This window comes from Narcine bancroftii, chromosome 6, assembly GCF_036971445.1.
Source record: "Narcine bancroftii isolate sNarBan1 chromosome 6, sNarBan1.hap1, whole genome shotgun sequence".
In the NCBI taxonomy this organism is placed as follows: domain Eukaryota; kingdom Metazoa; phylum Chordata; class Chondrichthyes; order Torpediniformes; family Narcinidae; genus Narcine; species Narcine bancroftii.
This window is the reverse complement of record NC_091474.1, coordinates 222,624,513-222,648,008: the sequence shown is the minus strand read 5'-3', so window position 1 is coordinate 222,648,008 and position 23,496 is coordinate 222,624,513. Positions and strand designations below refer to the sequence as shown.

At 41.1% G+C, this 23,496-nt stretch overlaps 1 protein-coding gene across 3 annotated transcripts; it reads right to left on the bottom strand.

Annotated features, from left to right (window-relative positions):
• Positions 1 to 1,938: 1,938 nt before the first annotated feature.
• On the bottom strand, positions 1,939 to 22,595 carry mtres1 (mitochondrial transcription rescue factor 1). Of its 3 annotated transcripts, none has more exons than XM_069883568.1 (5): positions 22,318 to 22,592; positions 20,204 to 20,282; positions 8,689 to 9,115; positions 6,914 to 6,986; positions 1,939 to 3,789 (listed from the first exon to the last, which is right to left on the bottom strand). In XM_069883568.1, the coding sequence occupies exons 2-5, from the start codon at positions 20,211 to 20,213 to the stop codon at positions 3,610 to 3,612; spliced, it is 690 nt and encodes a 229-aa protein (XP_069739669.1). In that variant the 5' UTR covers positions 20,214 to 20,282; positions 22,318 to 22,592; the 3' UTR covers positions 1,939 to 3,609. The 3 variants fall into 3 exon arrangements, with proteins under 3 accessions (XP_069739669.1, XP_069739670.1, XP_069739671.1); XM_069883570.1 differs by having other exon boundaries at positions 3,599 to 3,789; positions 6,922 to 6,986; positions 22,318 to 22,595; XM_069883569.1 differs by lacking the exon at positions 20,204 to 20,282 and having other exon boundaries at positions 22,318 to 22,591.
• Positions 22,596 to 23,496: the final 901 nt, after the last annotated feature.

The following is a 23,496-nucleotide window of genomic DNA, read 5'->3' as shown; positions in this document are numbered from 1 at the left end:
CACCTCATTACATGAAGGTTGTGGAAGCTTTGAAGAGGGTGGAGAGATTTTTTACCAGGATGATGCCTGGATTGGAGAATGTGTCTTATGAGGCAAGATCAACAGAGCTAGGACTTTATTCCTTGGAGAGAAGAAGGGTGGGACGTGACTTAATATAATGAGAGAACAGCAAGCACATTTTCCCTGGAGTAAGAGCACCAAACACCAGAGGAGATCTGTACAAGGTGAGGGAGGAAAGTTTAGGGGAGACATCAGGGATATTTAAAAAAATATATAATACAAGTCAGATTATCCAAAATGATTGGAACTGGGCCTATTTCAGTAAAAGATATTTTGAGATAACTGGTCTTTTTTTTAAAAAAAAAACAGCCCAGTAGCAAAAGCAAATCACTCATAACAGTGTTTAAACAATAATAGGTAAGACTTTTTAAGCATGAAATAATACTGAATTCTCAACAAAAACTCAAAATTCTACTCAGAGATTTTTCCAAAAGTTTTTCTAACCTGTGACGTCAGTTCAGCTCCAGAAAAAAAATTTTGGATAATTGAGGATTTTTGATTGTTTCAGATATCCTCAGTTATCCAAATTTTTTTGGAGGCAAAATTGCATCATTTTGGCTTCAAAATTTTTCGTTAAATGAAGATTTCTTAGTTTTCTGAAATCTTCAATGACCTGAAAAAATGTTCGGAGCCGAACAGACGTCACTTCCGGGTCCAAAAATTTTTTGGGTAACTGAGGATTTTGGAAAATCGTAGTTGAACTGTATAAACACAAAGTCTAGGGGGTGACTGGAATGCATTGCCAGGGCTGGTGGTGGAGGCTGGTTCAAAAGGGACATTTAAAACTCTTTGAAAGGCACATGGATACAAGAAAAGTAGAGGGTTATGTTTATATAGGTTGGCACAACATTATGGGCCAAAAGGCCTGCATTGTGCTGTAATTTTCTATAGGTTTAAAGTGAGAGGAGAAGTTTAAAGGAGATCCGAGTAGCTAACTTTTTCCACAGAGGCGTGGAGGTTATATGGAACTTTGGAAGTGCTGGTAGAGGTAGGTACAATTATGTTTAAGGTGCATTTGGACGTGCAAGGAGAGGAATGAAGCTGAGGATCTATTGCAGGCAAATGGGATTAGATGGCACAGACAAGTTGGGCCAATAAGCCAATTCTGTGCTATAGAACTATGAACTCTGAATAACCTAGAAGGTCAAGGGCAGGTAGTACATGGAAACTCAGCATCTGAAGGCTCCTACCCTAATCACTGACCCTCATCTTGGAAGCAATGCCCCCTTTCTCTATTGTTACCTACAAGTGGTTAAAGTTGTTTACTGCCTCCTTCTTGGTGTGCCTGTGAAATACAACCCCCTCTATGTGACCATAAAATAAGCTACAGCTCACCACAGCTTTGCGGCGTAGCTTACAGAAATCTCGTGGCATTGCTCACGACATGGAAATCTTACATATAGTTAACAAGAGCTCCACGTTTTAAAAATAGTAGGCTTACACGCATATAACAAAGTGCAATTTCCTGTGTTTGCTAGATTTCCTTAATAATTACGCTTCATCAACACATTCAATTATATTTTATCTGCATCATATCTTTGTCGAATCGCAGTGGCTTTAACATCTCCTGAAATGCTTTCAGTCACAAATTGTTATTTTAAAATGCCTTATAAAATGTATAATTCCACTACTGAACAATGGCACTTTAAAATTCCCATAGTACAATTACTCTATAATCACTACACCAGCATCTGGAATGGAACAAAACAACCTCCACTGAACAGAGTGAGCATCAACTCATTCAAAAAAATGTTTGAGTAATCGCCGCAAATTCGAGGATGTGTCTCATTCTACAAGGGGGAGACCAATGGATTCCAGAAGGCTTATAAAGATGCCATGCAGAGGTTGTCAACACAGAATTGGAGGCACACACCAACATGGATTGAGATGGTTATCAGCCAGATTCCAGACAACAGGTACAGGCTGGTCTTTATTAGTTTTAACTAGTGGAGTGATGCAGGGATCAGTGTTTGAACCCCAACCGGATGGCATCAATATCGATAGAAGTCTTCAACCTCTAATTTCTGGTTCCACCCACCCTTACTTTACCTTAACTCTCTGACTCCTTTTCCTTCCACCTCCCACCTTACCTGCCCAACCCCAAAACCTTCCTTCCTGTAGCCCCACCACCACCTTCCTTTCCTCCTATTCGTAGATCTTTCTCAGCCCTCTGCCCTTTCCTCCATATCCCCTTCTCATATAACATCTGCTAGATTGAGTTCCTATCCTCCACCTCCCTCCCCACCATCAGGCTACCAATGAAAGGTTCCTGCCTGAAACCTCGACTGTCTATTTCTTTTGATGGATGCTGTCTAGCCCACTGAGTTCCTCCAGAATTTTGTGGATGGTTCCCATTTTCCAGCATCTACAGTCTTCTTGTTTAACACTTCACAATCTACATCAACAATTTGGCTGAGACTTCCCGCTCGCACATTCCAAGTTTGCTGGGTGATAGTGAACTGGTTGGAATTAGTAGGGTTTGAGAAGGTAAAGAAGATTCAATGGTCACAAACAATTCAATAATGAGTAGAAATAGGCTATTCAGCTCATCGAATCTGCCCCGCGGATCTATTTTCCCATTCAGCCCCACTGCCTGGCTGATCAGGAACCTATCAATCTCTGCCCTAAGTACACCAAACAGGGGTAACACCATACATAATGGAAGCTATGTAGTTTGATGCACGGGACAGAAGTGTTACCTTTATAAGTACAGAAACACAGCAGTCAATGAATCTAATAGCCTTGTATATACATTATTCAAAATCATTGGGAAGATAATAAACAATCCAAGAAGCAAATGGGTACATTAACCTTGCACAAGAGGACTTGAGCATCATATTTCAATCCTGACAGACTGCACCTGGATTGAAACATGACACTGTACACAATCCAGGTGTAGCCTCAGTGTTGGTCTCCTTACATAAAAGAGGATGCAATTGTTGCAGAGGAAATGAATCAATGAATCGCTTGACTGGTTCTAAGGTTGCAGTACAAGGTGAGATCGAGTAGGCTAGACTGGTATTCTCTCAAGTTTAATAGAATTAGAGGAGATCTTATTGAAACTTGGATTTTGGGATGCAAGAAAGATGCTTCCCCAGGCTCAAATTTCTTATGTTCTTTGTTTTCCCTGCAGATGAGTTATCCATTTCTTCACGAGGCTGCTCTTTCAACCCCTATTCAGGCCAGATTTCAGTTTCAAAAACCTCCCTTTGCGTCTCCAGAAGCCTCTGCAAACCTCTCTTATTCCCCCGTTCAACTCACAATCACCACCCCCAAATCCTCCTCCTGTTGCTTGGGACTGATACATCCTCCCAGGAAACTCTCAGAATGTTCTTCAAGTGAAGAGTGTTCCAAATAAAAAATGCAAATACTTGCACTTATGCATCTTTCACCATTGGGTCAGGATAAACCTGAGTCCCTTTACAGAAATGCAGAAGTTGTGAACTCCTCATGTTGCCATTGAGAAAAACACTGCAAGGTAGGGATTTTCTGATTTTGGATCCTGTCACATCATACGTCATGGGTAAATAGTCAGTAGGCAGAGCAAACTTATTTGGACACTTCCGCTCTTGGCAGCTTCAGATGTTTCCAACGTCTCAAGGTCACCCTGTATTTATTGGTGTCAGTCATTTCCTCGGCAACCTTTCTGAACACCACCCTCATGACTGTGGCAGTCTCGGCTTCTTTGTCCTCTCCAATAAGGTGATCCAGGACATCGCCCTCCTTCACCTGCAAGTCAAGAGGTAAAACAAAACACCTTCAGATCCAAATTTCAGTTCAGCATCTTGTGTATTCACATCATAAACTCAGGGAGATTCCATGTTTGTCCTTTTGATCTCTCACAATTTCAGGATATCAACAGGAACCCTTCAGAGATGACAGAAATTCTCAGCCAGTACGTATCAGGAAACTCTCACTCCGTTTTCTTTATCTATTTTAAGGTTTATTCCCTAAATTCCCCAGTCTTTTACTTCCTGTTAGATTCTTAAATGAGGTCTCATTGACAAAAGATGATGTCCTTGCACCGTTTTAACTTCAATTCTCCCATAACCTGGAATTATTCCACAATATCTTTATATCTTTACATCTTTATGATTTTTATGGGTTGTGTATTATGTATACAAGTGCACCATGATCCGGGGAAACAGTATTTTATCTGGTTGTATATGACAACAAACTTGACCTCAAAAACCGGTTTTATTTTTTAAAGCTGATGTTGGAGGATAAATATCATCCCAGAGACCAAGGTGAATTTGCTTATTCTTGCTGGAAGAGGTGCTAATGGACCTTTTCCAACAACCTAGCAGACCAGAGAGTATCTAGGTTTCAGAAGAAATATGCTACACCTCATCTGGGCTTAAGGAGTGGAACGGAATAAAAGACTTTTGGATTCAGAAGTGAGACCACTAATAAAGGAGTCAAACCAGACATGTGATCATTGCAAGTTGTTTCCCCCCCCCACACCCCCCCAGCATGATGTGATGGACCAAGCCGCCACTATTTCACAAAGGACTGTGTGAGTGTGTGTGTGTGTGTGTGTGTGTGTGTGTGTGTGTGTGTGTGTGTGTTTTCTTATCCTTCCCTGCCTGCCATTTTGAATCCATACCTTTTGAATGGACTACAAAATAGAAAACACATTCAATTTCTCTCACTGTAAAATTACTGAGCTAAGTGTACCTGGATGGACTCAATGGGTCAGGCAGCATCCATGGAGAGAAATGATTGGGAACGTTTTGGAGGACCCTCTTTGGAGGCATTGCTGTTCTTTTAAATTTTTAAAATTTAATTTTTTTTTCAATTTTAGTTTAGACATACAGCATGGTAACAGCCCATTTCAGTTCACTAATCCGTGCCGTCCAATTTACACCCCATTAACCTACACCCACGGTATGCTTTGAAGGGTGGGAAGAAACTGGAGCCCCAGAGAAAGCCCAGGCAGAGACGGGAAGAATGGACAAAGTCCTTACAGACAGCGCGGGATTCGAACCCTGGTCCCAATGGCTGGCGCTGTAAAGGCGTTGCACTAACCACTTCATTATCCATGCTGCCCAAACAAGTAATTCCAAGCCCATACTTGGATGTACTTACAAAAGCTAATTAGACATTTGTTGCACAGTGATATTTTAAATAAAACAAAATCAGCTTAGTAGGACTACAGGTAAATCCTCAGTTATATCCTCTTAAGATGAAGAAATTTCCCAGACACTTGAGAGCTGAAATAATATGAAGTTTAAATACAAATGCTGGAGGAACTCAGTAGGTCAAATCGTGTATTTTATGTAGCAAAGTTAAAGATGCAGAACCAATGTTTCAGGCTTGAGCCCTTCATTAAGGTATATGAACAAGGTACATACTTTGATGACAGGCTCAAGCCTGAAATGTTGGTCTTGTATCTTTATCTTTGCTACATAAAGTACACTGTTTGACCTGCTGAGTTTCTCCAGCCTTGTGTTTTTACTTCAACCACAGTGTCAACAGACTTTCGTGTTTTACCACAATCTGAAGTCTGGCTAATCTGGCTCCAGCTAATACAGTGGCCTGGTTTATATCAAAGACAAGGACTAGAGATCAGAGTCCAAACATGGAAGGTACAGAATAAGCCTCAGTATAAATGCAACAAAGACCACCAATTGATACAAGTATGGTGAAGGAAGATGGAATTGTCACTTGGTCTTTTAGTTGAGGAAGAACTCCAACTAACAGACCTACTGCTGAATGATTTGTGCCTGTTATACACAGAACAGTAATTAACTGATAAGAAAGAGACATCATGCAAAGGTGCATGTACGCCCCTCCCACTCACGAACGACATGGGCACCACAATTCGCCCCCCCTCACTCACGAACGACATGGGCACCACAGTTAGTGCAGTGGATAGTGCGCCCCTCCCACTCACAAACGACATGGGCACCACAGTTAGTGCAGTGGATAGTGCCCCCCTCCCGCTCACGAACGACATGGGTACCACAGTTAAGTGTAGTGGATAGTGCCCCCCTCCCGCTCACGAACGACATGGGTACCACAGTTAAGTGTAGTGGATAGTGCCCCCCTCCCGCTCACGAACGACATGGGTACCACAGTTAAGTGTAGTGGATAGTGCCCCCCTCCCGCTCACGAACGACATGGGTACCACAGTTAAGTGTAGTGGATAGTGCGCCCCTCCCACTCACGAACGACATGGGCACCACAGTTAGTGCAGTGGATAGTGCCCCCCTCCCGCTCACGAACGACATGGGTACCACAGTTAAGTGTAGTGGATAGTGCCCCCCTCCCGCTCACGAACGACATGGGTACCACAGTTAAGTGTAGTGGATAGTGCCCCCCTCCCGCTCACGAACAACATGGGTACCACAGTTAAGTGTAGTGGATAGTGCCCCCCTCCCGCTCACGAACGACATGGGTACCACAGTTAAGTGTAGTGGATAGTGCCCCCCTCCCGCTCACGAACGGCATGGGTACCACAGTTAAGTGTAGTGGATAGTGCCCCCTCCCGCTCACGAACGACATGGGTACCACAGTTAAGTGTAGTGGATAGTGCCCCCCTCCCGCTCACGAACGACATGGGCACCATAGTTAGTGCAGTGGATAGTGCCCCCCTCCCGCTCACGAACGACATGGGCACCACAGTTAGTGTAGTGGATAATGCAACACTATTACATCTGGGTTTGAATCTTGCTCTCTGCAAGGGATTTCTGTGGGTGCCCTAGTTTCCTCCCACCCTCCAAAACGTATGGGGCTGGTAAGTTAATTGGGTGGTTCAGCTTTCACGGGCTCGAAAGGCCTGTTACCGTGCTGTATCATTAACATTTTAACAAATGTAAAAAAATGTAAGCTGTGAAAATATAAAATGTACCGCTTTACTTTTCTTCAGCAACTTTTCCCCATTCAGCCTCAGTTTGTTCCCATAGAAGGCATCTTCCACCTTGCTGTAGGACAAAGCACATGTCTCTATCAGAGACAGACTCCAAGAACAGAGAAACAGATCTGTTGGCCATCATGTCTATACTGACAATCTATTCTAAGCAGATGATTGTTTCAGAAGCACCTGCTACCCTGGTCTTCTTTGGGAGTACAGGTTGCAGTTTTACAAGGTGCTCTTAAAGTAACCTGTCAACAAACAACTGCAGCACATTTTATAAATGCCACACATTGCAGCCATTGACCTCCAATAGTGGAGGAACTGAACATTTTTGTAGCATAGTACAGAGAGTCAATCAACCAGGCTACCTGGAAAAACATTAAAATAGAAATGCTGGAAGAACACAGCCAATTATGCAGCATCTGTGGAAAGAGAAGCCTGTTAACTTTTCAAGTTGAAGGTCCTTTTCTCAGAACTGAGATGGCTCATTGGGCCTAGTTAAAGCAGGAAGGGGAAAAGGGAGAAACAAGGGGAATATCAGTAAAAGGGTGAAATGACGGTCAGCCAGTGAGTGGATAGTTATGCCCCTTTATCCATGTAATGTGCTGCAGATGCAGTAAGGTCTGGGAGAGGTTGTAAAGTCTGACCAGTGATGGACTGATTGAGTCCAAGGATGAGCGAGATCACTGCAGGGCTGTAGGAGATTACAGAGATTGGACAGACAAGAACGATCGTTTTTTAGACTGAGATATTGAGGAACATTATAGACTAACACTGGGTCAGGTGACACTTGGATGTCCTCACGTTTGTAGAGACAATTGCCAAGAATGACTGCGCTATGGAAGTGGAAAGCACGATGTTGGAAATTATAGAATAAACAGTAGGCCTACCATCTGATAGAGCAAGTTTTTGTTCTGTGTAAATAAAAAAAGTCTAACTACTTAGAAGATAGGATTGGAGTATCTAATGAAGGAGTGATACAACATGATTGTCATGGACTTATGGACCAAAATGGCCTGTTACTGTGCTACATGTCTAAATTTAAAATTTATACACCAAATAAACAAGCAGTGTTGTGAATAAGCCACATGTCAGTGCTCATGACCATACAATCACTCAGCATCATTAGAAGGGTCCTGAATATCGTTAGTAAACCACACCAGGGTAGTGCAGGCTTGAACAGTAACACCCTTCACACTACCTCCACTGAGCCTGATAATATTTAGTACAATGGGAATTATCATCCTTGTCCTGACAAAATGAACACCTAAACAACCGCGTGGCATATTTTAGGGAATTCCACATGTGAGCTGAAAACAATCTCAAATTCCTGTAGTTAAGGGCAGGGGTGGGCAAAGGAGTTAATGGTTATGGGGATAAGGCTGGAAAGGGGTACTGATGGTAGTGAAATGGCGGTGCTGGCTCGACGGGCCGAAGGGCCTACTCCAGCTCCTATTGTCTATTGTCTATTGGTCCATCCAAACAGAGATCAATAAATTTCTGGATATTGAAGGGAAGCGAGGAGTCGGAGATAGAGCAGGATATTTGCCCACGATCTCGATGAATAGTGGAGCATGCTTGAAGACTAAGTAGCCCACTCCTGGCCCTGTCTCTTGCATCATATATTCTTATGAATACCAAGGCTGGTATATGCCGATGACTGTAGTTAGGTGATAATTAGGATCTTGGCCACAACTCTACTTTGCATCCCAGTATCTGTGCTGAAATAAAGTAAGAATGATGCAACAGTTCAAAGATTTGACACTTACTTCCTTGCCATATCCAGACCTGCTTTCATGATGAGGTCATACCGAAAAGAAGTCACTACTTTCTCAAGATCTTTATAGGTCTTTGGCTGGATTCTGTCATCTTCCTCTTCTTCAGATTCATCCTCGTAGTCACTTTTCTCAGGATCCTCCTCCTCGTCATCTGGGTCATGCAACATCTTCTTATGTCTCTTTTTTGAGCTTTTGTGCCTTATGAATTCAAGAAGTGGCTTCTCCCAGAATCCAGGCAGAGCACAATGTCTTTTGGATCTCTGCTGGACAGTGCTCAAGTTCGGACTGAAATTGGCACAGATTGCTCGCAAACCCTGCACTCCATACAATTCGCCTGATGCACACATTCTCCACAAGACAACATGGGAACTAAAACTCTTCAGGGTACGAGCTGGGGAGATCATACTGTTCATATTGCCTACAAAACAGAAGCGAAGAGTGCAGCAACAAAAGGTTAAAAGCTTAATAAAATAAGAACATAACACAAGAGCAGGAGTAGGCCTTCTGATCCATCGACCCCACTCAGTCTTTCCATAAAATCAAGGCTGATCTGGTTGTGGATTCAGCTCCACCTATCTGCCTGTCCCCCATAACCCTTAATTCCTCTTCTATTCATAAATCTGTTTCCTAAAAATGAGGCAGCCTCCACTGCTTCATTGGGCCAAAAATCCCATAGTTTCATTACTCTCTGGAAGAACCAGTCTTAAATCTACTCCCCTGAATCTTGAGGTTATGTTCCCTAATTTTAGTCTCACCTGCAAGTGGAAACAATTATCCTGCTCAACTATTTCTTTCATAATTTTATAGTTTTCCATAAGATTGCCCTCTCTTAAACTTCAGTGAGTACAGTCACTGGCTATATTCCTCATAAGCTAGCCCCCTTATTTCAGAATCAACCTGGGGAACCTCCTCTACCATAGGTAGATATAATTTCTCAAATAAGGAGACCAGTACTGCTCACAGTAATCCAGGGATGGTCTTACCAGTACCCTGCCTTTAAATTCAATCCCTCTCGCATGGAAGGCCAAGTTCCAATTCACCTTCTTGATCATCTGCTGCACCTGTAAACCAACCTTTTTTCATTTATGAACAGCATGAATAAGGCCCAGGGAATACGTCCAAACTCAACATAGAGTACCCAAGGTCAGGACTGTGCCCAGGTCATTGGAGCTTTGAGGTAGTGGCTCTGCCACCCTAATTTGGAGAAACTACAAGTGCATGAAAATGCCACAGCAGTGGAGTATTTCTAACTCTTGTCAAACAGTCTGGCATAAAATGATTCCCTGTGATTACCTGAGTTTCGCCAGAGTGGTCCAGTTTCCTCCCATAACTGTGCGATTGGAGAGGGAATGTTTCCTGGGTCAGGGCACCTCTAACATGGCTTGCTTTAATTCTCCGAATTAACATCTGAGAATTACTTGGGAATTATCAACACCCCACCATCATCTTCTCAAAAATTTGGTAGGCTTTGTCATAATGAATACGTATTAGTTAAGTTTATTGTCATCTGATTGTACAAGTGCAACCTGATTAAACAGGTGTTTGAATAAGACCGTTTCCAAAGCCATATCAAATTAAAATGTCCAAGGCAGCCCACCTAATTGTATTGAACTACCTGATCAATACTACTGATCCAAGTCAATAAACAGAACTCAAGATGAACAAAGTCACTGTCCTCAGTGGTGCACAGCTCAGAGGTTAAGCTGATGAAAGGCAATAGAAACCCTGGCTAACTATTCCACTCCTCAACCATTTAATCAAATGGGAGCTGAAGGGCAGCCAACACAGCACTCGGTGTTTTCAGAAGGGAGGGAGAGAGAAAATGGGAAACTATAGACCAGTTAGCCTGACATCACCAGTAGCGGCGAAAATGCTAGAGTCAGTTTTTAAAGATACGATTGCGGCACATTTGGACAGTAGTGATGTCATCGGACAGAGTCAGCTTGGTTTTATGAACGGAAAATCATATCTGATGAATCTAATAGAATTATTTTTGAGGACAAGGGATGTGGTATATCTGAACTTTCAGAAGGCTTTTGATAAGGTCCTGCACCAGAGATGAGTATACAAACTTAAAGCATATGGCATAGGAGGTATGCTATTGAGGTGGAAAGAAAATTGGTTGACAGACATGAAGCGAAAAGTAGGAATAAACAGGCTCTTTTCAGAATGGCAGGCAGTGACTAGCTGGGGTACAGCAGGACTCAGTGCTGGGACCACAGTTATTTACAATATATATCAACGACTTAGATGAGGGAATAGAAAGCAGCTTCTCCAAGTTTGCAGATGGCATGAAGCTGGGTGGCAGGGTTAGCTGTGTAGAGGATGTTAAGAGGATGCAGGGTGACTTGGACAAGTTAGGTGAGTGGGCCAAAGCATGGCAGATGCAATATTAATGTAGATAAATGTGAGGCTATCCACTTTGGAGGCAAGAACAGGAGAGAAGAATATTACCTAAATGGTATCCGATTAGGAAAAGGAGAGGTGCAACGAGACCTGGGTGTCACTGTGCATCAGTCATTGAAAGTGGGAAAGCAGAGAGGAAAGCGAATGGTATGTTGGCATTCATAGCAAGAGGATTCGAGTACAGAAGCAGAGAGGTTCTACTGCAGCTGTACAGGGCCTTGGTTAGACCACACTTGGAGTATTGTGTACAGTTTTGGTCTCCTTATCTGAAGAAAGACATCCTTGCCATAGAGGGAGTGCAAAGAAGGTTCACTAGATTGATACCAGGGATGGCAGGACTTACATATGAAGAAAGGCTGGATCGACTAGGCTTATACTCACTGGAATTTAGAAGATTGAGGGGGGATCTTATAGAACCGTATAAAATTCTTAAGGGATTGGACAGGCTAGATGCAGGAAGAGTGTACCCAATTTTGGGGAAAATCAGAACCAGGGGTCACAGTTGAAGTCTTTAAGGAGTGAGATGAGGAAAAAAAAATCTCTCAGACAGTGGTGAATCTGTGGAATTCTTTGTCACAGGAAGAAGTTGAAGCCAGTTCTTTATCTATATTTAAGAGGAAGTTGGATTTGGCCCTTGTGGCTAAGGGGATCAGGGGGTATAGGGAGAAGGCAGGTACTGGGTACTGAGTAGACGATCAGCCATGATCAAAAATGGTGGTGTAGGCTTGAAAGGTCAAATGGCCTACTCCTGCACCTATTTTCTATGTTTCTATGGTCCAATGCCAAGAAGATCTTAAAACCTTAATTTGACATTATAATGAGGAACACTTTTAAGTCATCAAGGACTGGAGGGGGGGGGGTTGAGGGGCCTGACTGCAGTGTGCTCTTGGGGGAGGAATGCTAATTATTAAATCCTCAGGTCCAATCATACAACAGCATATTAATTTAACTGGTGTGACTAAGATGATAATATAATATGTTAGCAAACAATGGGCTGCTTCATGCTGAATTGGGACCACTGCCCAGGATCTCGTCCCTTCCTGTACTTACCTGGGACAAGTTTGACTTGCTGACCTTCCGAACTGTATTGAATTGAATTGTTTACTGTCTGAGATGCAGGTAAAAAGTTGTTTTGTGCACATTCCAGGTAAGTCAACCTAAACTGAAATTCAATAGGCAGCATAATATAAAAAAAGAACACCCTAAAAGGGTGGCACGGATAGTGTAGTGGTTAGCACAACACTTTACAGCACCAGCAAATGGGACCGGACTGGGGTTCGAATCCCACACTGTCAGCATAGGTTTTATCCGGGGGTTCCAGTTTCCTCCCACCGTTCAAAACATACCGGGGGTGTAGGTTAATGGGGTGCAAATTGGGCGGCACGGACATGTGGGCCAAAATGGACTGTTACCATGCTGTATGTCTAAATTTAAATATTTATGTGCATGAAAAAAGCAAAAGTGTATATAGCTTTTTTTAAAATCAGAAACACATTTGCCAGAAAAGGAGCATGAAAAATTAAAAGGAGACTGGGTGGAATGGTATTGGCATCATTTAATTTTAAAGCTAGAGGTGTGGCAATATTAATACATAAAAATTTACCAGTTAAATTATTCGATACAACTATAGACACAGCAGGAAGGTATTGGTTAATTGTCAAATTTATTCAGAAATTTGGACCTTATTGAATTTATATGCACCTAATATAGATGATGGAAAATTTAAATATAAAAAGAGTGCCGGGCATGTTCAATACCCTGTCAATGCCTGAATCTGGGATTTAATCAAGGTCCAGAACTGTCAAGAAGTATATTGTGGCAACCCTATCTCTCCCTGGAGTTCTGTCAAATTCATGCAAGCCGCAAGTCATTTTATTAGTTTTTTTGTGTCTCCAAAATTCATACATTTATCATTCATATAATTAGTTACTAAAACAATTTTGGAAAATTACCCTTTGTCACACTGCCTTCTACTTTACTGCCTCTATCTCTCCTGTGCAATCGCTAATGAAATTAGCGAGGCTTCCAATCCAGCAACAGGTCTAACCTGTGGTATCCGAGAAGGAATTCTCCAGAATAACCAGGTTCCAGACCTCTGTCGCAGGACAAGCTGACAGATTTGACCCTCCACTCCAGAACACATCAGTAAATCCCAGCACAAAGCCAATTTAGGTCACCTCAACATTAACAATACCATATGGTTTCCAGGCTTCACCATTACATCCCTGGTTAAATAAGAAACAATAATGGGGGCGTGCCATGTGATGACATGGGGTTAGACTGTTCTCTTCGAAATAGTCGAAAAAAAGTCCAAAAAGGTTTTAAAATTGTGAAAAAAAACAGAAGGAAAAAGTGTTGGAAGACCTGAGAATAAATCAAAATGCCACCAAAGAAAGAGGAACCAACTGCAACGACACAAGAAGGTTAATGCCTTTGTCTCGATGTATCCGGCTATTTTAGGTTTTTGTTCCTGATGGAAAAATAAGATTTTTTTTAAAAAACGGAGCTTAATGAGGCAAAGGTGAATGCAGATTCATTGCCTGAAAGAGAGAGGCAAGTAGTGGTTAATACTTGAATGGAATATTACTGAATGATGAATGGTGTTTGATGTAATTCAGAATAATTTCGAGAGAGTTTAATGGGGAGAAGGATTTTAACCTACAAGAGGATGTACTACACATAAACCCAAAAGATCCATGAATAAATAAGAATGTATCAATATAATGCAACAGGAGACTGTATTGCATTTCAAGCGAGTTAGTCAGGAGTATGGAGCTAACTGCTGCGGAGTCATGAGTTTCAGTGTGGTTTGACCATGATCATAAAAATCAGGAGTTTAGAGATGCAACAATAATACTGTACAGCTTTATGGGGTGGGGGGGGGGTGGATTATTTCCTTTTTTTCTTTTATACACTTAGATTAAGAACAATAAGAGAAAAGTTGTTAATATTTTGAGAGTGGGAGAAGTGGGAGAGAAGGATAGATGGACCAAGGATTTAATAAAAATATCTGATGGCGAGTAGAATGAATTTTATGTGTTTTAATATAAATGGGATACAGAACCCAATAAAAAGAAAAAAAAATTTATGTGCATGAAAAAAGCAAAAGTGTATGTAGTTTTTTTTTAAAATCAGAAACACATTTGACAGAAAAGGAGCATGAAAAATTAAAAGGAGACTGGGTGGAATGGTATTGGCATCATCATTTAATTTTAAAGCTAGAGGAGTGGCAATATTTAATACATAAAAATTTACCAGTTAAATTATTAGATACAACTATAGACACAGCAGGAAGGTATTGGTTAATTGTCAAATTTATTCAGAAATTTGGACCTTATTGAATTTATATGCACCTAATATAGATGATGGAAATTTTATACAAGATGTCTTTATGCAATTAACAAATGCTAAAGGGAAAATTTTATTAGGAGGAGATTTTACTTTTGATTCCAAATTGGATAGATCTGGTGATAAAATTATAAAAAATAGGATGGCCAAAACTGCAATGGGTTTAATGAAAGATATAGGACTTACAGATATTTTGAGGCGAACCCATCCAAGTGAAAGGGACTATTCCTTTAGACATAAAACATATACTCGAATAGATATGTTTTTAGTCTCTGCACAACTTCAATTTAGAGTTCAAAAAATTAAATATAAATGAGAGTTTTATCTGATCATTCACCATTGACACTTTCAAATTTATTGGAGGAATAACAGAATATAGATTATAGATGGAGACCTAATACGATATTGTTAAAGAGGAGAGATGTGACTTTATGAGATAGCAGATTTTTAAAAATTTAAAAACTAATGGAAATTTAGTAACAAATAAATTTATAAAATGTGATTAAATGAAGGCTTATCTAAGAGGTCAAATAATAAGTTATACTTCGAAAATAATGAAATAACATGAAAGAAGTAGGCCAATTGGAAAAGAAAATATTAAATATGGAGAAATAAGCAAAAAAGATGATGAGATTATTGGAATCAAAAAAAGTTAAGATTTAACAAACTTATAGGGTAGAAAGAGATAATAACAAGAACATGAGAGATATTATGAATTAGGTGAAAAAGCCCATAAATTGTTAGTTTGGCAGTTAAAAGAGGAGCAAGTTTCTAGAACAATAATTGTAACAAAGAAGGAAACTGGTCAAATCACCTATAAGACGCAGGAAATTAATGATAACTTTGAACATTTTTATAAAATGTTACATCAATCAGAATCCCTGAAAGATTTTTTAAAAAAAGATAGAGGAATATTTACAGCAAGTTAATATTTACCCAAGTTAAATACAGATGAAAAATTAGAGCTATCTAACTCTTTTTCTAAAATAGGTTTATGAGATTTTGATGTCATTACAAAATAATAAAGCTCTAGGAGAAGATGGTTCCCCACCACCCCCCCCCCAGAGTTTTACAAAGAATTTAAGGAATTACTAATTCCTTTATTAATAGGTGTTTTAGATCAAAATGAGAGATACATGACTTAACCAGAATCTTTTAAAACAGCTTTAATAAGTTATTCCAAAAAAAAGGAAAAGATCCTATAAACTTTCATCTTATAGACTCATATCATTATTGAATACAGATTATAAAATTGTATCTAAACTATTAGATAATTAACTAAATATTTACCAAAATTAATAAATATGGATCAGACTGGTTTTTATTAAAAATAGATCTATAGATAATATAGTAAAATTTATGAGCTTAATAGGGGTAACTCAGAAGGAAAAGAAACCAGCAGTAGAGGTTGCATTACATGCAGAAAAAAGCTTTTGATAGATTAGAGTGGGACATTTTATTTAAAGTATTAAATACATTTGTAATTCCGAATGCCTTTATAAATTGAAAGGAGTATTATCCTTTATCCGGTACCCTTGGGGGACAGTGTGTTCCAAACTTCAGATTTTTATGGATTTTGGAAAGCAGATTTAAGCCCACCCGAATTGTGCTGCCGTATCCACCCCACCCCCCTCCAGTCGCCCTGCCGGTCTCCCCCCTCGCCTGCCCGACTTGCGCTGCCGCCTCTCTCCCCACTTTCCAGATTTTATATGTCCAGATAAAGGATCGTATACCTTTATGAAGTAGTTATAAATAGGCAAATATCAAAACCTTCTCTATTAGAAAGATCATCTAGACAAGGTTGTGCAATATCACCATTTTTGTTTGCTTTAGCTATAGAAACTTTGCCCGAATCAATTAGAAGGGATGAAGAAATTAAAGGTTTCGAGATAGATAATAAAGAACATAAAATTAGTTTATTTGTTGATGATCTTATAGTTTATTTAACAAAACCAGAAATATCATTGAATAAATTAAATAAAAGATTAGCATAATAACTTTACAACCAGATACTAAACCAAAATGTTGATAAAAGTGAAGTTATTAAATTATTTACCATTATTTAAAAAATACAAGATGATTTAAAAAGATGGAGAGATTTACCAATAACTTTAATAGGGTGGGTAAATTGTGTTAAAATGAATATTTTCCCAAGAATAGGATATTTGTTTCAATCATTACCCATTCCTATACCAGAGAATTTTTTTCAGGATTTAAATAAATCTGTGAGAGTTTATTTGGAAAGGTAAAATGCAAAGAGTAGCTTTGGAGAAATTAAGTGGAAATTTGAACAAGGATTAAGATTAGCAAATTTTTAAAATTATTACAAAGCAGCTCAATTAAGATTCTTATCCTTCTGTTATCAAAGTTGTAAGAAAGTAGCATGGGTTAAGATTGAAATGAATAAAATTACAGAAACTATTCCAGAAAATTTTTTGCACAAGTGTAATATAGTGAATTATTATAGATGAAAATAGAAGTAACAATTTTAAAACATTTACTGAAGGGATGGAACAGAATTCATATAGAGAGAGGAATTAAAAATTACCAAATATCTAATATGATGTTAAAACAAAATCAACTTATTCCTTTTACTTTAAATAATTCCTTATTTGATATTTGGTAAAGGTATGTAGAGATTAAAAGATTGCTTTTTATGTTTTTTTTTTAATGACATTTGAACAAATGAAAGAGAAATACGGTATACCACATAATACAATTTTTTCATTTTTACAATCATTTTTTTAAAATAGGTGTGAATTTAAGACTTCCGTTACAAAGTCAATTTGAATATTTAATTACAGATACATTTATTGAGAAATTTATGACTAATATGTAAATTAAATTACAAGATACTACGAAGAAAAAAAGATTTGTATAAATCCAAGCAAAGATGGGTAAAAGACTTATATTTTACATTGAAGAAGGTAGATGTTTAAGGTTATGTCAAGAGACTGTTAAAATTATGATTAATGCTAAATATCGAATGGTTCAATATAATTTTTACATCAATTATATTATACTCCACATAAATTAAATGGTCTTAATTCAAATTATTCTGATAAATGTTATCAATGTAATAAGGAAATAGGGACTTTTTTTTAAAGATTAAGTTTGGTCTTGTGTGAAAGTGGAAACATTTTGGAAAGATTTGAGTATAGTATTAGGACAAATTATGAAGCTAAATATACAGAAAGATCCAAGAATTTTGTGGCTTCATAATATACAGATACAAAACTGAACCTGGATAAATATCAAACAAAATTTTTGAACATAGCAATAGTGGTAGCGAAAAAATATTTAGCAATAACATGGAAAACAGAGAACTTTGTAGCAATAGATAGATGGAGTAGTGAAATACATCCTCAACATTCATTGGAGTGACTTCATCCCTAACATCGAAGTATTTGAGATGGCAGAGGCCGTCAGCATCGAGTCCACGATGCTGAAGATCCAACTGCGCTGGGTGGGTCACGTCTCCAGAATGGAGGACCATCGCCTTCCCAAGATCATGTTATATGGCGGGCTCTCCACTGGCCACTGTGACAGAGGTGCACCAAAGAAGAGGTACAAGGACTGCCTAAAGAAATCTCTTGGTGCCTGCCACATTGACCACCGCCAGTGGGCTGATATCGCCTCAAACCGTGCATCTTGGCGCCTCACAGTTCGGCGGGCAGCAACCTCCTTTGAAGAAGACCACAGAGCCCACCTCGCTGACAAAAGACAAAGGAGGAAAAACCCAACACCCAACCCCAACCAACCAATTTTCCCTTGCAACCGCTGCAACCGTGTCTGCCTGTCCCGCATCGGACTTGTCAGCCACAAACGAGCTTGCAGCTGACGTGGTCATTACCCCTCCATAAATCTTCGTCCGTGAAGCCAAGCCAAAGAAAAGATATATACCATTAGAAAAGATTACATATAAGTTTAAAGAGATTGGAAATTTTTACAAGATTTGGGAACTATATATGGATTTTGTTAGTAAAAGTCCATATCTCCTACTCCTCAATGAAAAATTAATATTAGAATATAAAATAAGTATCGGAAGAAAAATGAATAGTAGTAAAGGTGTGGATTTAGGTGTTTCTTTCTTTTTATTTCTTTTCTAGGGAGTAAGAGGGTAGAAAATATAAAAAAATGTTTTTGTATCATTTTGTGTGTTTATTATAATGTGATATCGATATACACAGTCAAAGTTTGTATTGATGCAAATGATAAATAAAATTTTCAGAAAATAAGGAACACTATTAAGTGTGCATATTGCACACTATTATACTGGATGCAATGTACCCATAAGAACTGGACAAACCACAATATGATCCTGGTGAGTAGATTACAAGTATGAAAAATCACTTCTGGGTGTCCACATAAAACTGGTATAAATAACTGCAGAGTTCACTGCAAAGGCATTTTCCATTGAATGTTTCTGTTACTGGTTTTGATTCCAGTATCAGTTCAGTGACTTCCCCACAAACAACTATCACTCACACCTCCTAACAGAAATAATTCTCTTGGCAGATGAGCAAATAGTTTGAAAATCTGATATGGGAACAGAAAATGCTGGAAGCACTCAGCAGGTCTGCAGACGAAATAAAAATTGGTGGAGTGAAGGATGGCAAAGAAGGTTGTCAAAGGATACAACTGGAATGTTGGGAGGAGCAGGGCTGATGGATTCAATGCGAGATTATGTACTTTTGAGAGGTCAAATTCTGGTCTACATGTAGGGTAAACGGCGGGGACCTTACAAGGATTGATGTGTAATGAAACCTTGGAGTGCAAGTCCCTGCAAGAAGGACATAAGAGTAAAAAAGGCATTTAGTACACTTGCCTTCAAGATTCAAGAATATACAATTCGTCATCCTTTTGATAATGGCAAGGTTAGTGTAGCAGTTAGCACTGCACCGCAAACCAGGTTTGAGTCCATCATTCCCACAGGGTTCAAAACAGCCACCATTATCCCAGTACCCAAGAGGGTGACAACAACAGGCCTCAATGACTACAGCCCTGTGGCACTGATCACTGCCGTCATGAAATGCTTCAAGCGTCTGGTGATGGAACGCATCAAAGCACACCTCCCAGAGACACTGGACTCATTTCAATTTGCCTATAGAAGAAACTGCTCCACAATCGATGCTACAGCCTTGTCGCTTCACTGCGTCCTGGCCCACCTGGAGAACGACACCTCATTCGCCAGGCTGCTGTTCATTGACTTCAACTTGGCGTTTAATGCGATCATTCCCCAGAGGCTGGTGGAGAAGCTGTCCTCACTGGGACTCAACACCCCTCTGTGTAACTGGATCCTGGACTTCCTAATGAAAAAAACCAGTCTGTCTGGGTTAGCAGCAGAAGTCGAACACTGTCACGCTGAGCACTGGCGCACCTCAGGGGTGTGTGCTACTGACCCACGACTGCATTGCCAAATTCAGCTTCAATAGAGTCATCAAGTTTGCAGATAACACAACAGTTGCTGGCTTCATCAACAATGATGAGTTGCACTACAGAGAAGAGGTGGAAAACCTCGTGAAATGGTGAGAGAATAACAACCTGAGTCTCAACGTGGACAAGATGAAGTAGGTGATCATAGATTTTGGACCAGGAATGACCACCCTCCACTACACAGTAACAACTCTATAGTTGAGAGAGTGGAGAGCACAAAGTTCCTTTCACTTAACTATCATGGACACTCAACATCTCCTCACTTGTCAGGAAGGTGCAACAGCACTTTCTGAGAAGACTGAAGTGGGCAACCTACCAGCCATCATTTTGTTAACCTTCTATCGGAGGTCTATTGAGAGCATCCTGGCTGGCTGCATCACAGTGTGGTATGGTGGCTGCAGAGAAATGGATCGGAGGTCAATCTACAGGACCATAAGAGTGGCAGAGAGGATCACGGGAGTCTCTCCCTTCCCTCTCCCCCCCACCCCACCCCACCAACCCCCTCCCCACCATCGGCGTGATCAACTGGGATTGTCTGAACAGGATGTTTTAAATCATTGAAGATGTCTTCCAACTTGTACACAGCACCTTTCAGCTGCTCCCACTGGGGAAAAGATACAGGAATATCAGAGACCACTATCAGACTGAGAAACTGCTTCTTCCCACAGGAAGTGAGAATACTGAACAACCAAAGGAACTGCTCACACCAGCCATCTGAGATACACATATGTACCAACAAATATGTTTATTTGTTTTGATGAAATAATTGTCCTGCATGTGTATCGTTTGGCTGTGTGTGTTTGTCATGCCTGGTTGTGGCGTCTGCATGTTTTGCACTGAGAACTGGAGAATGGTGTTTTGTCAGGTGAATGGAGAAATTCAACAGAATGTTGCCTGGAATTCAAGGCTTTAAGTTATAAAAGAGTGGATTTATTCTCACTGGGAGACTGAGAATAACAGTGTACTAAATTATGAGGGCATAGACAGGATAGTCAGAATCTTTATCCAATGAATCTAGCGTGAGAGTGCATAGATTTAGGTGAGAGGGGAGAAGTTTAAAGGAGATAGCAGGAATGGGCTGCCAGTGGAGGTTACACAATTACAACATTGGTTAGGGCAAATACTCGTTTAGGAAGTGTGGATTTAGACAGGCCTAATGGGATTCGCGTAGATATGGTTAGCATGGATGAGCTGAGCAGGACAGACCCACACCTATGCTATATAGTTGTACAATGTCCTGTTTGTTGAATTGAGTGAAAACACCCTGGCTTAAACTGCCTGAGTTCCTCCAGCATTTTGGAATGTTTTTGCATCAATCACAGCATCTGCTGACTTTCACATTTCACTTGGTTGTTGAATTGAGGTGTATTGCTTTTGGAGAACTGAAGCTCTCCAGCCTTCCCGTTTTCCAGTCATGGATCATTGCTTTTTAAGTTATGGATCCTCTTATGTTCACTTGGACTCGTAAGCAGTTGGACAACACGGGGTTCAACTGCAGTAAGCAGTTGAAGGTGCAGACTCCCTCATAAACTATCCAACTATCCTAATCAGAACCCACAAAACTGGAGTGAAAGTTAAGCCATCTTCACTCCCAATGGACAAAGAATACCAAATGGTTTTCAGCTAGCAAGAACCCGCTGGGACAAATGAGGCGTAGCGGTTAGCGGAACACCTTTACACCACCAGCAACTGGATAGGGGTTTGAGTCCCGCGCTGTCTGTAAGGAGTTTGTATGTTCTCCCCGCGTCTGCGTGGGTTTTCCCCAGGGACTCAGGTTTCCTCTCACCCTTCAGTGGGTGTAAATTGGGCAGCGCGGACTCGGGCCGAAATGGCCTGGTCTGAATTTAAAATGTAATTACACTCAAGAAAAACACAGGGCTGGAGAAACTCAGCAGGTGAAACACTGTCCTTCTGAATAGCAAAGCACTGGCTTTTCGTGCCCGGCCCGTCATCAAAGACGGGCAAGATTTGGATGAAGGGCTCAACCCAAAGCACTGGTCCTGTATCTTTATCTGAGCGAGTCTTCAGGGCACTGCCTGACCTGCTGAGTTTCTCCAGCCCTGTGTGTGTGTGTTTCTACATCAACCAGGGTGTCTGCAGATTGTCCTCTTTTACTCCTCTCCTCCTCAGTGCCCACGTGTGAAGTCTTTTAAAACCTTGCCCTAATACAGGCTGGGCACAGTTCATTTTCTCCGGTAGCACGTCCTCGGTTCCGATGGAGGGGCCGAAACGGTCCCATCCATCACCCACTGGATAATCCCATCGTTTTCTGCCCCCCCCCCCCAACTTTGGGGAGGGGGACCGACCCGAGACCCTCCACCTCAGCAGGACCAGGCTCTGCAGCAAAACAGGGGCTGCGGACCCCTGATGCCTCGGTGACGGCGGCGCCCCGGGCTTGGGGGTCCCCGAAGCACGCCCCGGCTCGCTTACCTCTTCCCCCTCGAAGCGTTCGCTCAGCCCGACAGTCTTGCACGTTAACTTCCGGGAGCAAACCAGCGAGTCACCAGCCCCGTCTTGCCCAGCGCGTCCGAGCGGTCCCCGAGCCCCGTCTTGCCCAACGAGCCGGCCAACCCCCTTCGTTTCTCATCCAGGCTGGGAATCCGTCTGTCCTGCCTTGAATGGCCCAGTTAAGGTTAAAAATCAAATAGAAAACTGCAGGGGCTGGAATCTGGAGCGAACCCAGAGCAATGCGAACGAGTCAGCGGGTGAGGAGTGGCCAGACATCGATGTGTCCGCCAGCTCTCCAAGGGAGAAGTTGGCCTTTGCTCTCCGCAGGGAGGGGATTCTCGCCCACTGCTCCTCATCCGTCGCCCCTGCTGCTCTCCAGCTCCACGACCCCCCCCCCCCCCCCCCACGTTGGAGAAGAAAAAAACCCCTTCCCCCTTTTCTCCGGACATCCCTCATGTTCCCCCACACCCTGGTGAAGGACTCAAGCCCGAAACGTTGGCGATGGATCTTCCTTCACCTTGGCTACATCAAGGCACTGTTTGACCTGCTGAGTTTCTCCAGCATTTGTGTGTTTTTCCACAAATGTTCTGCTCTGCTGGCATGTATTTGCTGAATCCCATCCCATAATTTTTCCACTAAGACCCCTACACATGTTTGCACTGAGAGCTGGAGAATGGGGTTTTGTCAGGTGAATGGAGAAGAAATTCAACAGAATGTTGCCTGGAATTCAAGGCTTTAAGTTATAAAAGAGTGGATTTATTCTCACTGGGAGACTGAGAATAACAGTGTACTAAATTATGAGGGCATAGACAGGATAGTCAGAATCTTTATCCAATGAATCTAGCGTGAGAGAGCATAGATTTAGGTGAGAGGGGAGAAGTTTAAAGGAGATAGCAGGAATGAGCTGCCAGTGGAGGTAACACAACTACAACATTGGTTAGGGCAAATACTTGTTTAGGAAGTGTGGATTTAGACAGGCCTAATGGGATTAGCGTAGATATGGTTAGCATGGATGAGCTGAGCAGGACAGAGTGGCTGCAGTGTAAATTGAGCGCAGGTCCTCTGTAAGAAACTGGGCTAATCAATTATGATTTTTAGACTGCAATGTCGGGAAAATCGTGGGGGGACATTAACATAATTACTGGCCTTGTGGAAATTCAC

Bases quoted from the DNA above. Each gene is read 5' to 3' on its own strand.
- mtres1 (XM_069883568.1), bottom strand. The intron at 6,987-8,688 runs GTAAGTGTCAAA...TTTGTCCTACAG, and splicing joins GGTCTGGATATGGCAAGGAA to CAAGGTGGAAGATGCCTTCT. The intron at 3,790-6,913 runs GTACATTTTATA...CTTGACTTGCAG, and splicing joins TGCTGAAGAAAAGTAAAGCG to GTGAAGGAGGGCGATGTCCT.